This window comes from Squalius cephalus, assembly GCF_949319135.1.
Source record: "Squalius cephalus genome assembly, chromosome: 4".
Classification (NCBI taxonomy): domain Eukaryota; kingdom Metazoa; phylum Chordata; class Actinopteri; order Cypriniformes; family Leuciscidae; genus Squalius; species Squalius cephalus.
This window is the reverse complement of record NC_137125.1, coordinates 16,109,966-16,126,442: the sequence shown is the minus strand read 5'-3', so window position 1 is coordinate 16,126,442 and position 16,477 is coordinate 16,109,966. Positions and strand designations below refer to the sequence as shown.

The following is a 16,477-nucleotide window of genomic DNA, read 5'->3' as shown; positions in this document are numbered from 1 at the left end:
AGAAGATTATGTATTTGAATTATATAATATATTATATTATATTATAATACAAATAAAAAGGCGTCTTCAGTCGAGTCCCAAAATACTAGGCTAAATCAGCATCTTCACAGCAAGAGAAATGTTTGGAATAACAAGTAGGACTGTGTGCGGCACAGCTTGCCCTTTATATTGTACAACAGACCAATTAAATTAGGCAGAATAATTGTTATATGTTTGGTTGACTGTGTTTTATTTTGATAATGAGCAGTCTGCGATATGAAGCAACGCCAGAACTGTTGTGTGAGAGCGCGATGCGCGAGCGCCATCACTTGGATTTGTTCCACTGCTGGGAAATAACTTAATACTCATATACATTCAAAATGACTACAAAATTGCATGCCATTGAAAAAATAAATAAAACAACATGATGCGCTGCTTTAGCTCGCCTCGGTCTCTTTAGATCTTTCTGGCGCTCACCAAAAATGAACCAAAATACAGAGAATAGCCTTTTCGGCGCGCCTACTTTTGAAAGTCAACATTTAGATTATTTAACGTTAAATGCATTATATATGCCTGAGTCACTTTGGAATAAACCACAGCGTGTTTCATGATAAAACGTGACTTAGCCTATACAGTCCGGAAAATAGGCTATATGCATAGGCGTAATTTGCGGGTGGGACATGTCCCCACCACTTTTTGCCAGGGTCGATAAAACATCTTGCGGCACGAATGTACAAATAAATAAAACATCTCCAGTTATCTGGCAGAGCATTCATTTCGTTCGTTTTTTTAAATAAGAGACGATCTAGCGCTCAAATGTGTTTTTTAAATCAAGTGATCAAAGTGCTCGTTGCCGCTGCGATCAGTGGACAGTGTTTTCTCATGTGGCTCGCGCAGCACACGCTGCACTGTCTTCACTCGGACGCGCGCTTCAATCCGTTGCGGATACTCTCTATTCGTTCTGGTAAAATCACAAAACATAATGCACACAAACGTGCCCCTGCTTGATATACAACCACTGATGAACATAATCGGTTTTGATGAGGGAAAAAAATAATTATAGAGAGAAAAAAAAAAAAAAAACTATGCGAGAGCGGATTAGAACCCAGAACTTCTGACACGGTTGGCGAAAATTTTACCACTGGACCATTAAGTTACACATTAATCAGCGGCGGATCTATGTATTTATGTCTGATAACATATATCAGGTTACATCTCATTAAAGACAAATTAAACCTCATGCGGCCTACTATTTAAATCGATTGAAGTTCATCGTAATGTTATTGTACATATATCTGATTTAGCATTTTATTAGCAACCGCTTTATCCATGCAACTGCTGCAGCGGACTATTATTAGAATATTAGAAATCTAATACTCAAGCTGTTTTCTCATTTTTCTACTCTTAATATTAAATAAAAAACGACTGAGCGAAAGATTATCTTGAACCACCACCGCGTTTGCGGCAGAAAACTACTGCAGTGCAGCCAAAATGCTCTGTTCGACTTATCTGAGATCCTTTACTCTTCCCTGTGGATGACCTGTGACCTACTTTCTGTAAGACCTGAATTTTTGAGATTGAATTTTAGAAAACTGAATTTGAAGATCCGAATTTCTTCATCTTGAAAACTTGAATCTGTATTTTTTTAAACAGAATATTTGCAGTATAAGAATTCAGAACAAAAAAACTAGCTGTTTGAAAATACATGTCTATAAAATTCAGCCATAAAAACATTTCAATTTGTTAAATTTCAAATGTTCAATATTCGTACACTTGCAAATAATTCAAATTTACACAATTCAAATTCAAATCATTTTGTCATATTCAAATTTACACAATTCAAATTCAAATTATTTTGTCATATTCAAATTTACACAATTCAAATTCAAATAATTTGGTCATATTATAAGCTCCTTAGAATAATATTGTTTTTAATAACTAAAGGAACTACAATAATACAAATATAAAGCAGATAAGGCTCTTTTTTTACATTTCCCCTTTTCTCCTTTCCCTGTGCAATGTTTTTTCTTGAATATGTTGGAGTGTTTAGAGTAGTCCAATAAATGATTACATTTATGAGATCAGTGATAATTTGTTTTAATATTTCTTCTGTGGTACACACTATATACTATCTCAACATAAATGTCAAATCAGTTTTTAACTTTCAAATCAGTGGTTAAACCGAATGACATTTTGGTGACGTTTCTTCCATCTTGTAAAAAAATGACAAAACAGTGTTAATTGATTGTTCAAACCACAAAATCTTAAACTAAGTAAACTAAAAAATGGTTTCAAATATAGTTATATCTCCATTCTATTTTTTTTTACACTTTTAAAAACCTTATTCGTCAATGACCCACGTACATTCAGGTGGTTGATGAGCTGACCGATAACCACCTGCTGTGTTACACCGATCACTTGAGGGCAGTGAAGGCGGACATGGAGATCCGTTTCAGGGACCTCGATCAATTGGATGTCCCTGAATGGGTGATGGAGCCATTTCAAGTGGATGTGTCCAGGAGTGAGGCCGAAATTCAGGAAACTCTCATCGACCTCCAAAATGATGAGGAGGCCAAGGCAACCTTTTGGGCTTGTGGCTGGCGTGTCATGTGGGCCACGCATGGTCAGCGTTTCCCTCTTTTGTGGAAGAGTATTCGTCTTCTGCTCCTTGCTTTTCCGACGTCATACCTTGTTGAGCAGGGGTTCAGTCAAGCTTTGCACATGCAGACGAAGTACCGGAGCCGTCTCAATTTGGTTACCTCAGGCGCACTTCGGCTCAAGCTGACATCCTTGTGCCCTGACGTTAAAAAGTTGTCTGCCAGTCACCAAGCTCAGGGCTCACACTAATGACCGTACTTAGGCTACGTTTACACGGAAACGATCTGAAGAGAAAACGCAAAAGTGATCACTTTTTATTCTGCGTTTAGACGAGCGTTATGGGGGGGAAATCTGCGTGCATACGGTGACGCAAAAGTGTGTGAAATTCAATGTAGTATGCACTCCAGGCGGCTAGGTGGCAATGTGAAGCACTGATCGGTGCTTTCACTGTCTAGCAGACTTTTGCGTTTTTACCTGCCTATGGTTTTTACCGTTTAGACGGAAACGCGATGGTGGAGCGTTTTTAAGATTTCCACTCTGGAGGGTGGTTTCACTTTTTTGCGTTTTTAAGCCCCCAAAACGCCGTCGCCGTCTAAACGAAAGGCACATCTGATAAAATATTTTTACGTTTTCACCCGCGAGCGTTCTCGTGTAAACAGGGCCTAAATTACGGTGGCTGTATGTCATCGTAGTTTGCACCTTTGTCGTTTTTTCTTCGGTTCGGTTCAGGTGGCCGAGCTGTTGTCGTCTTTGTTCGTCATTTGAAATCAAATGACCGTTTGTAGGCTATTCAATTTTGAAGCCACTTGATTGGTTAATCTTAAAAAAGTGTGTGTGTGAGCCTGAATTTGTTTGAATTTTAAATAAATACATTTGCAATACCTTTCAAACAATCCATGTGTTTTTGCTTTTTTCCCCCAAACACAATATTTCTCAACTTGAGGCTTTTGCATGTTGGTTAAATAAAATAAGCAACTTTTGTTTCAGTTTCAGTTTGTTTCAGGGGAGGGGGGCGTTAAAAGGATCATGAAGAGGTCAGAGGGGCGTTTGTTCAAAAAAGGTTGAGAACCACTGGCCTAAACTGATAAAGTAAACAATCAAACAAATTTAAATAGGCTGCCATACCCCCATGGAGACATGACCACCTTTTTAAAACACAAATACTTCTTTCCACCGTTACCTGTGTTTTGTATGTGCAGAATTGAATTTTTCCTCTGCTTGTGTGGAAGGGTTGAAGTATGGTGTCATCAGCCACTTTTTAAGAGGGTAGGCAGAATCCCCCAGCAGAATGCCACTATATTACCCAGAATCAAAATTTTCAGAGATGTTTGATCTTCTTAGGATGACGCTGTCGTGCTTTGAACCTGGCCATCTAGCAACGCAGTTTAAGAAAAACAAACTTTGGTCACAGATGACTTGGGTGTTTAGTGAATAAAAGCCCTTCCTATTCACAAAAGCATTCTCATCCACTGTGGGTGCTTTTATCCTGATTTGTGTCCCATCAATGCAACCAAGTACATCAGGGAAACCCGCAATGGCATAGAATTTTTTATTGTTTGTGTTTTGTACATTTATGCTTGGCATGCACGCATAGTTGTTTAAGTGGCGACACAAGGCAAGTGACACCCTGCGGATCACTCTACATACTGCAGATCTATGAATTATGCTATCGCCTACTAAGTTTTGCATTGAACCAGTAGCAAAATAACGTAATGCGATGCACACTTGTGATCGAGCCTGTTGAGCACTTTAATCATTAAAATATGCGCTTTTATGGACTTCCAAAGACATACAGCCATTCACTCCTTTATAAAGCCAGGACATTTTTAATATAACTCTGATTGTATCTGTCTGAAAGAAGAATGTCATATACACATAGGATGGCTTCAGGGTGAGTAAATCATGGGCTAATTTTCATTTTTGGGTGAACTATCACTTTAATGTCAGTCATTTTTAAATCCCAAGGAGAAGTTGTTGTCGTATCTCTGAAAAGCTCTGAATGTGCTTTGAAAAATGAAAAATCAAGCTGAATTCTTGTTTTTCATGGTTTTTTGTTTTGTTTGAAAAATCACATTGTTCTACTTTCAATATTAACCATTATTGTCTCTGTGTAAACAACCAAAATGCAAATCTTTGAAAACTGTAAATCTTTGAAAACTATGACGATGTGCTCATGTGTATTACGTGTTTAGTCTGGGTCCGTGTACTTTTGCGTCCATTCGTTTTTCTTTTTTTAACAACTATATAAAAAACAAAAAATGTGCTTTTCTTTATATTTGTTTTCAAGTTAATGGAGAGATTAACCACAAACAAAGTAAATTTTCTTATTTAAAATTATTTTATAAATGAAAATCAAATGATTGGTATACAACTATTTTTTCAGTTTTACAAAAATGCAATTTTTGATTCTTGCATTTTATTTGAGTTGACCCGGAACATTTATTTGATGACCTTTTCGTCGCCACGTTGATTACGTTTAAGGTGAACCGCTACATTAGTTCAGCAAAAAGATGGACCAGTACGTTCTTTTTAAAGGAAGCAAAAGGGTAACGTTGAAGGACGATGACATGAGCGCGGAGAAGATAGGTCGAATTTTTCAGGTGAGTACAAACATCAGTATTATTAATTTACAGAGAAAAAACACATGATCTTCGAAATGCACGGTAACTTTTTTCGTTCAGCTTTATTACTAACGTTACATGTTTCAAACTAGCTTTACAGTAAAAAATCAATAAGAGAAAATTAGCTAATCAATGCTGGATAGATAAATGTAAGCAAACAGTGTCGATACTGGCAAAGTGTAAAAAATTTAAGATTTAAAATAAACATTTATTGACACAATTTGATTCCATATTGATTAAAGGGATACTTCACCTCTGGAAAGATGAATGTGTATTTAAAATTAGTCATTTATGTAGAAGAAATGTGAAGAATTTTTTTAATTTAGAGCTTTCTAGACTGAGAAAAGCCAGAAAATGTATTTTTGGCTTATGTGGATGAACGACAACAACTCCCAGAATGCACTTGCTTCGCTGCCCTACCGGTTAGAGAGCGCAGTTGAAAACAACATGGTTAGGCTACCAGTGAGTCTCCGAGACGAGTCTTCCTGGGATTTCGAGATCGCCCAAAATGTCCGGGATTCGGCTTTTGCGTTCTACAGTCGCCATTCATCATGTTTACTGTGGCGAGCAGGACGAGGCTGACGGCCGCGGGAGAACGGCGCGAGGCTGGTGGCGTCATTACTGAGACGGTCTCGTATCTCTCACGGAGGTGCGGGAATTTTCTTAGTAATGTTAAAACGCACATCAACCGATCACTTGTTTAGCGTTCATGTAAACACTACATTCAGATTCACCAATCGGAATGAGTTCAGTTAGATTGAAACTAGAGGTGTGCATGTAAACAATGAATGGCGACCGCAGAACGCAAAAGCTGAATCCCGGACATTTTGAACGATCTCGCCCGCCGGACAAGTCCAGGAAAAGGAGGATGGTAACCCCTACTACTCAGCTTTCTCCAAGGAACCCCAGTTGGTACATCATTCTAATATTAAAGATTATAAATTATTTATTTGTAAGCTACTTCCATTTAAATAACACATAAGGAAGTTTTTATAATAATGTTATAATACATTTTTAATGACATAATTATGTTTCAACATTTTAAATGGTGTGTATCATAAGTAAATATAATTTATTTTGAAGGAATATTCTCATCAGCTTTTACATACTTAAATCTGCATATTTGTGATTTTTACACCAGGGCGTAATTCACCTTTATAAAGGACAATGTTTTAAACCCCTAAATATATGCGTTATCTTTCATGTCAAATTCTTACATTTGATCAAATTCAGTTTTAGTAAAAACAGCTGTTATCAATCAAATTAATTAATTTACACTGCAAAATTACAACTGTAATAAATAATTTTATGAGATTAATGTTTAAACAAAAAATAAACAAATAAAATCAATCTACCTTTATACAATAAACCAATCGGTGGCGGCAAGTGACTATTAATAAATTAATAATTCAGTCATTCATTAAAACGATTAGTTCAAAATGCTGAATCATTCAATAACAAAACACAGTGCACAAACTTCTTGCGCTTGATGTTTAAACTGACAGGACTTAAAAACACATGAAACTGCATATAGCAGGCGGGGAGCAGCTGACCCGTACGGATCATGAATCACGATCAACTATGATACCTATTCTTGACATCGCACATCGTGAGTGGATGCGCACATCGCGATGATAAAACGATACATCGTGCAGCCCTACTTCAAAGTACTGTCACACTAGATGTTGATGAGTTCCAGTTGTGTGTCTAGTGGTGCTTTCTCACTGTCAAAAGATAGGAGGCATGAAAAGTTCAAGCTCAGTCTCAATTTTTGGTGCTCTGCCTCCGTTAAAAAATCATGGTGCTCTGCCTCCGTTATTTCTGTGCCCCTGAGTACATTTGGTGTTTGTAAAAAAACACGCTGATGTCTATGGAAGCAGCAATAACAATCTATTCAAATATAATTTGCCGACGTGTTTTATTCATATCAGACACACACACACAGTGTAAGTAGCTATAAAGTTTCCCAGATCACCGGCCACTTACATGTATTTCGGGAGAAACTGATGAATTCATGTGTTGTAAACCCGACTGACAGGACCGCGGCACAAAGAAACATGGTGGCGCCCATCTTACATTATAGATCAAGATCAAAATTATTTATAAAAGGTTTTAAACAATGAAACACACTCACTTGCACGTATTTGAGAATCGGAAAATCAGATAGTTGTTGACATGGTAAGCAAATTTGTGAATATTTTGAATACAAAAGGAAAAACAATATAAAAGTGATACATCAAAGTGATACATTTATCATATCAGTACACATTATTTAAAAAAAATTAATGTTTGAAATCAATTTGACATCACCTGATTCCTAAGATGATTCATGTCTGTGAAACTCATTCCACACTGATGACATAAAACAGTTCTCTCATACATGAATCCTCATGTGGTACTTAAGTGTTTCTTTATATCTAAACATCTTTTCACAGTGACGACACTCACTGACGGCTTCTCCAGTGTTCATGTGCCTGTTAAGGATTAACTTTTTCCACTCTGTTGGCAGGTCAAAAGCTTCTCTCCAGTGTGAATTCTTAAGTGGTCTCAAAGGTGTCCTGTTTGATTGAAACCATTTCCACACTGAAAGCACAAGTAGGGTTTCTCAGTTTCTCTCCAGACACCTCTTGAAGTGGCGTTTAAGGTGTCCGCTTTGATAAAAACTCTTTCCACACTGTTGGCAGGTGAAAGGCTTCTCTCCAGTGTGAATTCTCATGTGGACATTAAGGCTTCCTTTATGAGTGAATCTGTTTCCACACTGATGGCAGGTGAAAACCTTGTGGACTTCATAAGCCTTCTCTCCAGTGTAATTTCTCATGTGCCTATGAAAGTTTCCTTTTTCATTGAAACTTTTCCCACATTGTTCGCAGGTGTAGGGTTTCTCTCCAGTGTGAGTTCTAATGTGGAGTTTAAGGTGTCCTTTTTGATTGAAACCCTTTCCACACTCAGGACATGTGAAAGGCCTCTCTCCAGTGTGAACTCTCATGTGGGATTTAAGGTTTCCTTTATGAGTGAATCTCTTTCCACACTGTTGGCAGATGGAGGGACTTCTAGTCTTTTCAGCTTGTGAGCAACTGAAAGATTTTTCTCCAGTTATGAAATCATTAGGATTCTCATATTGATCTTTCTCTTCAGTTTCATTGAGTACTTCGGTCTCCTCTTTCACTGCCATCAGGTCTAAAAAAGACAAATACAAGTTAACCCCACTTTAATGACACAAAGCAACACACATCAAAAACATGTAAAGCATCAAAACCAACATACAACTAGATCCTATACCCACTAAGCTACTATAAGGGGTTTCACATGTAATCTGAGAAGACTTCTCATTGTTGCTAACTCTTCACTTGCTTTAGGGCATGTCTCAAAATTGTCAAGCCATTTATGAAAACAAACAAATAAAAAACAGTTTGACCAAGATGATCTGATTAATTATAGACTGATCTTCTAGGGCTTCTGGAGGGCAACCTTTCTGCATTCTTCAGTTTCAACCCTACTCTAAAACACCTACTTGTTATACCTTGGTACACCTTGATTAGCTGGTTAAATTTTGGAGCTAAACTCTGCAGGATGGTAGCTCTCAAGGAGCAGGGTTGAAGTCCCCTGTTTAAGGGGTCAAATTACAACAACAACAAAAAAGAAAGAAAGAAAGAAACAAGGGGGGAAATAAACATTCAAACTTCCAGCTCAACCATCAGACAAAAAACTCATCACACAGTAATTACATGTAATTATTTATTAAAAGAAAATGGTCAATATTATTGTCAGGGAGCAAGCAGAATATGTTTGTTATAACTTTGGAATGACCAATCACAATGGTCTTAACATCACTGGTAGGTGAAATTACAACTCACCATCAACCAAACCTAAAAGCAAAACACTCAAAGATGCTAGTGAGAGAGCACCGCAGAACACCACAAGAGTAAAACAAAGCAATGATATACAAAAAACCAACATCCAAAACAGTATTTGTTTAAAATACCAGTAGTGTCTTTAGAATTGAATACAAAATAATCCACAGTTATTAGTGAATGCGACCTAATTTTCCAAAAGTCTTGTTTGTTGAGATGTAACTTTGCAAACCTAACCCCGGTTTCACACCGCAAGCGTCAGCGGCGCGTGAACAGCGCGTATTTTTTTCGGCGTCCATGTTAATCAATGAGTGCATTCACACCGGGAGCAGGAGCAGTGCGTGAGCGTCAAGCAGGAGCGTCGCGTGAACAGCAGTGCAGCGGGGGTTTCGGCATCCGGTCTATTTTTTGCTGTGCTGCTCACGCTCAATTAAAGTGAAAGCACACTTTTAATGCTTTTGATGGACAACATAAATGTGATTTAACACAAAACGTGCTCAAAATGCACAGAATAAGCATGTCAAGAGTTTTAACAATTATGCCAGAAAATAAAATTAAGTATAACAAATATGTATTTACCCATTTAAACTTTTTAATGATTCGTTTTGGGTGAAAGTAAGGTGTATTATTATAAAAACAAAAATGTTGAAAGAACTGACCCATTGTTTGAAATGGTTATATTGTCTGCCAAACACGGTTTGCAGCCGCTGCTGTGACGCTGTACTAGGGCTGCACGATTCTTGCTAAAATGTGAATCACGATTTTTCTCCATGGGAATTGAGATCACGAATCTCTTACACGATTCTCATTTTTTTCAACCAAAATTTATTGCACTCAAGTACAAAAAACAAAACAAAAAAAAACAAAGGACATTCAGTATAATAAAGTGCAGGAGTAACAAAAATGGTCTCTTTTCTTTATTTTAGCCCCCTTAAAGTGAATAATTTTAAAGCTTTATGTTGTTGAACATAAGAGAACATTAACATATAGGCCTAGGCCTACAATAATAGCCTAAATAAAAATAACTAAATAGAACCTGTGCTTTTTGCTCCAATTGGCACAGAATGTACATAGTACTTACATATACTGTGTTTACGGGAATACTCGACTTGGCGTTTTGAAATATTTCTGTGTTTATTTGGCCGTTTAGACGCGCAACCGGAGACCAGCCTACTGCTTGTCTGTGTTGCGCTCGGAGCGCGCGCACAGCATCCTGTCAGTAAAATTCAGTTCTCTTTCGCGACTTATCGCGCTTTTAATATTTATTTTCGATATAAAGCACATTCTGCTCTTTTCTTTCTCTTTCATCCAAGATTTGTTATTAATAACTTTAAACAGAATCATCAACTGAAATCTGCGCGGATTATCAAAAATACGACACATTTATAGGACAAAAGTATAAAGTTTCAATAAAAGGATATATTAAAGTTTATAGCCTACTTTTACATTTTCGCTGCTGTTCTAAAATGGTTTTCGCCATTACCTTAAACAAGCTGCAGCTGCTTGAATCCAGTGCAGGAGCTGATTACCACAGAAACGTAAGCGGTTAGTTGATTGCTGTGGTGACTCATGACACTCGCGAGTCGCGAACAGCACTGAACCATAGACTGTAAAAGCACTGAACACGCACTTTTGCCGGTACAACTTGAATATTATTATTATCATACACTTTTCATTAACTTCGGTAGGCTGTACAACAAGGGAATTGTAATTGGCTGCTTTTTCTGCAGAGAGCTGAATGCAGGGAAATACACGGAAGTGAATCGCCATCATTAAGAAATGAGATCGCATTTATGTTTGAATCGAGATCGTGATTTTTTTTCGATTAATCGTGCAGCCCTACGCTGTACGCTTCCAGTGTGAATACTCGCGGGAGTCTGCTGCTGCAGTCACGATGTAGTTGCGCGGATGCGCCGCTCACGCTTGCGGTGTGAAAGAGGGGTGAGCCGTGCTGCCATGTTCTTTTTAGAGAGAAGCTTTCTCCTGGTAACCCTTCCAAACATTCCATACTTGTTCAGTATTTTTCTAATTGAACTAAACATTAAACATGCTAACTGAGGCCTGTGGAGTCTGAGATGTAGCTCTTGGGTGTTTTGTGATTTCTCCTGGTATTGCACGGTCTGACCATGGGGTGACTTTGCTGGGCAGCCACTTTTGGGAAGATAGGGCCCTATTTTAACAATCTGAAACGCAAGTATCTAACGCGAAACATAAGTAACTTTGTGGGCGGGTCTTGGGCGCTGTTGCTATTATACCGGCGGGATAAATGACTCTTGTAAAAGCTGTAAAAGCAACAATGGATATAATTCACCTCAGATCTTGAAATTAAACAAATGGAAACATGAGGTGCGTTCCATTCGACAGGGTCCCTACGCTGTGTTCACTGCTCCCCACTATAGGTATATCAGTTGAAGTGGACTTCACTGACAATAACCGCTCATTTGGAATGCCCTGCAAACGTCATCAAAGAAAGTCAACGACGGGGTCGCGCAGATAATGATATAACAAATATATATAGGACTATATTCATATTTTAATTTTTATTTACTATCACATTTAAAATATCACTTTACTTCACAAACTAGCTAAGCTGGCTGCATTCACTGAGGTAAATTATAATCATCAAAAATAGTATATGTATTATTCACAAGAATAACCGTTAAAAATGCTGTCATTTGTATAACAATGGTGAAATGTTTGAATAATTACACACATACGTAAACTCCTCCATCATTAGTTATGACCGTTACTGGTGACGACGTGGTGCGTGCAATGACAGTTGGGTGATCATCGCTCTCCACTTCCTGTGAAGTGATGTATCGATGTTCCCTTATTCCCTATGCCGTGCACAGTGCCCTTCAAACTGAACATGTTCGCTCCCTTCGGATTGGAATCTCACTTAAGATGGCGGAATACCCTGTGAAGTCCACTTCGCAGTCCACTTACGGTCGAATGGAAAGCACCTATGAACGTTAAAACTGTGAACAAACAAGTGTATTATTTTGACAAAGACTGTTTTAGTAACTCAGTAGCCTATGTATTTTTTAAATGGTGTAATATTTGTGAATTTTATTATGTAGCTACTTATCCATTTTCTTGTGAGTGCTGTCAAGATTACTCTCTAGTGCTTTGCACTTGCTGCGAGACTCCGCCCACACGCTGTTCTGATTGGCTGTGATTTTTGATTGACGTTGTGGCATCTCACAGTCGCATCGCGTCTAGTGTGGACAGACACAATGCCTGTCGCTGGAATCTTATCGCGTCGCGTGTAGTTAGGACACGGTGTAATATACTGCTTGGTGTAATAGCCTACTAGTTTTTTATGTTTATTTATAATTCATTAAGGCAGACAAGGCTACCCAGAACTGCACAGCAGTAATTAATCTAACGTTTTTTATTTTACCCCCTGGAATGAATATTTTCTTTGGTTGATTACAGCACTAGGGGTTTCACTTTTTACGTTTTATGGGTTGGTAGATGCAACGGGGACCTGATTATAGCACTTAAACACAGAAAAGTCCGATTTTCATGATAATAATAATAAATCAATAATATCATTCAGATCTGTAGAGCTGGACATTTTAATAGGGATCAAATCACAGAGATCAGCTTTGAGAATGAAACCAACCTGTTTGTTCCTCAGTTTCTTCTTGTTTCGCAGTCAATGTTTCTTCAATCCTCACGTCTTCACTCTCCTCTTTAATAAACACCATCTTTATGTCTTCACTGTCCTCTTTGATAAATGTCATCTTTGTTTGTTCCTCAGTTTCATGTTTCACACCGAATGTTTCTTCAATCTTCACGTCTTCACTCTCCTCTTTAATAAATGTCACCTTTGTTTGTTCCTCAGTTTCTTCTTGTTTCACACTGAATGTTTCTTCAATCCTCATGTCTTCACTCTCCTCTTTAATAAACGCCATCTTTATTACAGTGTGTCACATGGATCTGTCGCTTCACCAGGAGTTTTTCTGTGTTTGTCCTGTTTAAGATGAGAATAATTAACAGAAAGAAAAATAAATCCAAACTAAATCTCTGAGTGCGTCTCAATCAGATCTAGTTCACTGGTCAGTCAGAGTGAGAATTAATGGACTTAAATTATTATATTTAATACTACACTTTAATAAAAATATTTTTAGTTAGTTGCATCTCATTCATTTACACTGTTTTGAGCAGCTGGTGACGTCAGCATGCGGTGATTCGAATCACTGATTCATTTTGCGAAACAATTGATTCAACTCAAGAGTCGGTTGAGTTTCTCTTATCATAACAGAGATGGTCTTATATTATATTCCTCACCCTAATGTCATTCCAAACCGTATATTATCTTATATTAGTCATCTAATGGCTTTGATCATATGCTGCACAGACCGATTGGTGAATGTCAAGTACCGCGAGAGTGATTAGAGAGCTGACAGCTATAAATTACAATGTTAAATTTAATAATTAAGCTATCCTACATGTAAAGCTATAAAAATGCCTGAAAGGTTTGTATCAATTTAAACAGTAAAATGCTTAAAAACACAAACCTTTCTTCAGCCGAATCTTAACAGATGCAGGAGCGCGGCGCGGCCTTATGACGTCATAAACCTACACCAAAATAAAAGTCCTTTTCCCACACTCTGCTGTCTACAATCACTATATACTATATACACTATATATATATATATATATATATATATATATATATATATATATATATATATATATATATATATATTAGGAATTGGGTGAAATATTTAAATATTCAAGTTCATGCATGTGCCAGTATTGAAACATATATAGAAGTTAGTTAACAGTTAACATATATTATCAGTTCATGAAGCCTTTGCACTACAAACATAAGTATATGGTCTCATTTAAAAGCAGACACTTGCAGTGTGTTGTCATCAAGTCAGAAGTAATTATTTTCATAAATAAAATATTGTTACAAAGACCTTAAATGTTTTGTAAAGTTATTAGAAATGAATTTTATGAAATATTTGTATAAAAATAAAACTTAAATTGGCCTTGCTGCAGTTGATGATTGTACAGCAGATAAAGCCATAGGACTAATCAGGTGTTATTTCATTTACATTTAATCATTCAGCAGACGCTTTTATCCAAAGCGACTTACAAATGAGGAGAACTCTGTGTATCCATTCATGCACTAAATATGGACTGATCAGAAAAAACAGCTACACAACCATAGCTGTATAACTGCAAACAAACACTGCTGTGGCTTTCGTTTTGTGGTTTACTATTTTGTTGCAAAAAATACTGACAATTATACTGTGTTTAAAATGAACATCACTTAATATTAATACCTTTCGACCCTTCTGTCACCTCACATACCCCCCAGTTTGAGAACCACTGCACCGAACATCTACAGTAGACACAGTTCAGTTTCTTCCCACAGGCCATTTCCCTCTCGAACAGTTAAATACTTCAATAAATAACTCATGATAAATTCTTGATTGTTTGATACCTTCTCCTAGGACAGTGGTTCCCAATCCTGGTCCTGGGGACCCACAGCTCTGCACATTTTATATGTCTCCTTTATCTGACACACCCAGTTCAGTTCATAGAGCTCTTTCCTAACGAGATGATGATCTGAATCAGGTGTGTTAAATGAGGGAGACATACAAACTGTGCAGAGCTGTGGGTCCCCAGGACCAGGATTGGGAACCACTGTCCTAGGAGAACCTGAAGTGTCAGCTCATTGATTTCTATATTTCTTAAAGCGTGTCTTAGCTGGGACCGCTCTCTTTCATAAGCTTCGCATTATAAGCACATGTTCTACAGTTTCAGCTAACCCACGTTTATCACAATTTCCATTCTCATGTATACCAATTCTTTGTAAGCTTTGATTTAATAAACAATGTCCAATACGCATTCTTGTTATTAAAACGTCCTCTTTCCAGTTTCCGAATCTTCTTCTCTCTGAACCAACTTTTTCTTGAATGCAACAAAAATGTCTACCTTTTGTTCCTCCATTCCATTCCTTCTGCCAAATATCCTGTATTTGTTTCGCTATTATCACTTTAATTTCTGTTTTACTTAATGCCACTTCAATGTCAATTTGTGAGTGATTTAATGCCTGTTTAGTCAGATTGTCAGCCTCCTCATTTCCTTTCACATCTTTAACTTGAGCCTACGAATTACTTGAGGCATTACACCCATCTCTACTTGCACTGCTGATATTGGGGAGGATCTAAACGCTCCACAACAAATTCGCATAGCTTGTGAATGAATTGCCTCTAGTTTTACGAGTTGTGTTTTGGATGCAGTGCAATATACCATACTGCCATAATCTATTGCCGATCTTATTAGAGCACAATATATTATTTAGTGACTGGCGACGTGCTCCCCAATCAACTCCTGCTAAACACCTCATGATATTTAATGCTTTTTTGCATTTAGTCAACCATTTCAATACAAAAAAATTCAAAATAAAAGACAATCTTCTTCTCTTGATTGATGGCGGATTGCAACCACCTTTTAGGTGTATACCGCCACCTACTGTACAGGAGTGTAACATCATGCTATTTAAGTATTCTTATATTCTGCTCATCAACCCTATATCTTTAAGAAATTTAAAAAGAGCCATTGTGGAGCTTATTGTCTCCCTCTCCTTCTGTTCCCAGTATCCCCATCAGATTCCACTCCCGCCCTGCTTCCTGAACCCGGTCTTGAAACATCTGTCTTTTCACCTCATATAATATACAGTGTAATATGACATGTTAAGCATTTTCTTTAACCGTTTAACAGTTTTCACTATATTCACTATTCCTTTTAGAAACAAGGTGCCATTCAATCCTGTGTGATCCACTCTCAGTCTTGTCATTATAATTTCCTCGCGCCTAGTCCTTTCTTTATATTTTTTAAAACTGACAGATTTTTGTATTTTATATTATCCATAAAAGACAATCACCTTTTCTGTAACAAAATATACTTATGGTTATTTACAAATGTTATTGTTAAAGGGACAGTTCGCCCCAAAATGTCAGCATTTCCTCACCCTAATGTCATTCCAAACCTGGGACTTTTTTTTCTGTGGAACATAAAAGATCTTTTTAAAAATGTTTTTCAATACAATAAACTTAAAGAATTATATTCTAAATAGTGTTTTCTTCAACAGAGACCAAATTTAGACCTTTATACTAAATTATTCAGGAATAATAACCATTAAAGTCAGTTTTCAAACACTATTTCACAATCATTTTTATTGTGTGGTTTGCCGCTTGTTAATCTTAAATACTTTCAGGAAAACACATTGATGCAAAACAATACAATATTAAGAAATAATTCCTTATTTGTGTATCACTTATAAACAGGGCATTTATTGAGCTGGCAGATTTTAATAGTGCAGAGTTTTCTGTGGAGCAGGGAGTGTGAATTGTGTCTGTTCACTCATTAGTGAGCGATTTCAATCACTACATAGGCAGAAAC

The 16,477-nt window shown here is 37.2% G+C and overlaps 2 protein-coding genes across 4 annotated transcripts in view; one reads left to right on the top strand and one right to left on the bottom strand.

Moving 5' to 3' along the window:
• LOC307157334 (uncharacterized protein) overlaps positions 1–13,653 on the bottom strand; it is a 180,643-nt gene extending 166,990 nt beyond the window's left edge. The window contains exons 1-3 of one of the 2 annotated variants that reach the window (XM_079869217.1): positions 13,576–13,653; positions 12,678–13,028; positions 6,246–8,375 (exon numbers count right to left, since the gene is read on the bottom strand). In XM_079869217.1, the coding sequence (XP_079725343.1) occupies positions 7,804–8,375; positions 12,678–12,969 (864 nt within the window). In that variant the 5' untranslated portion in view covers positions 12,970–13,028; positions 13,576–13,653 and the 3' untranslated portion in view covers positions 6,246–7,803. Of the gene's footprint in view, positions 1–6,245; positions 8,376–12,677; positions 13,029–13,575 lie in introns of those variants that run through there. The other variant, XM_079869215.1, reaches the window with a different exon arrangement.
• LOC307157394 (uncharacterized protein) overlaps positions 1–16,477 on the top strand; it is a 210,261-nt gene that overhangs the window by 79,849 nt on the left and 113,935 nt on the right. The gene's annotated exons all lie outside the window — the stretch shown is intronic.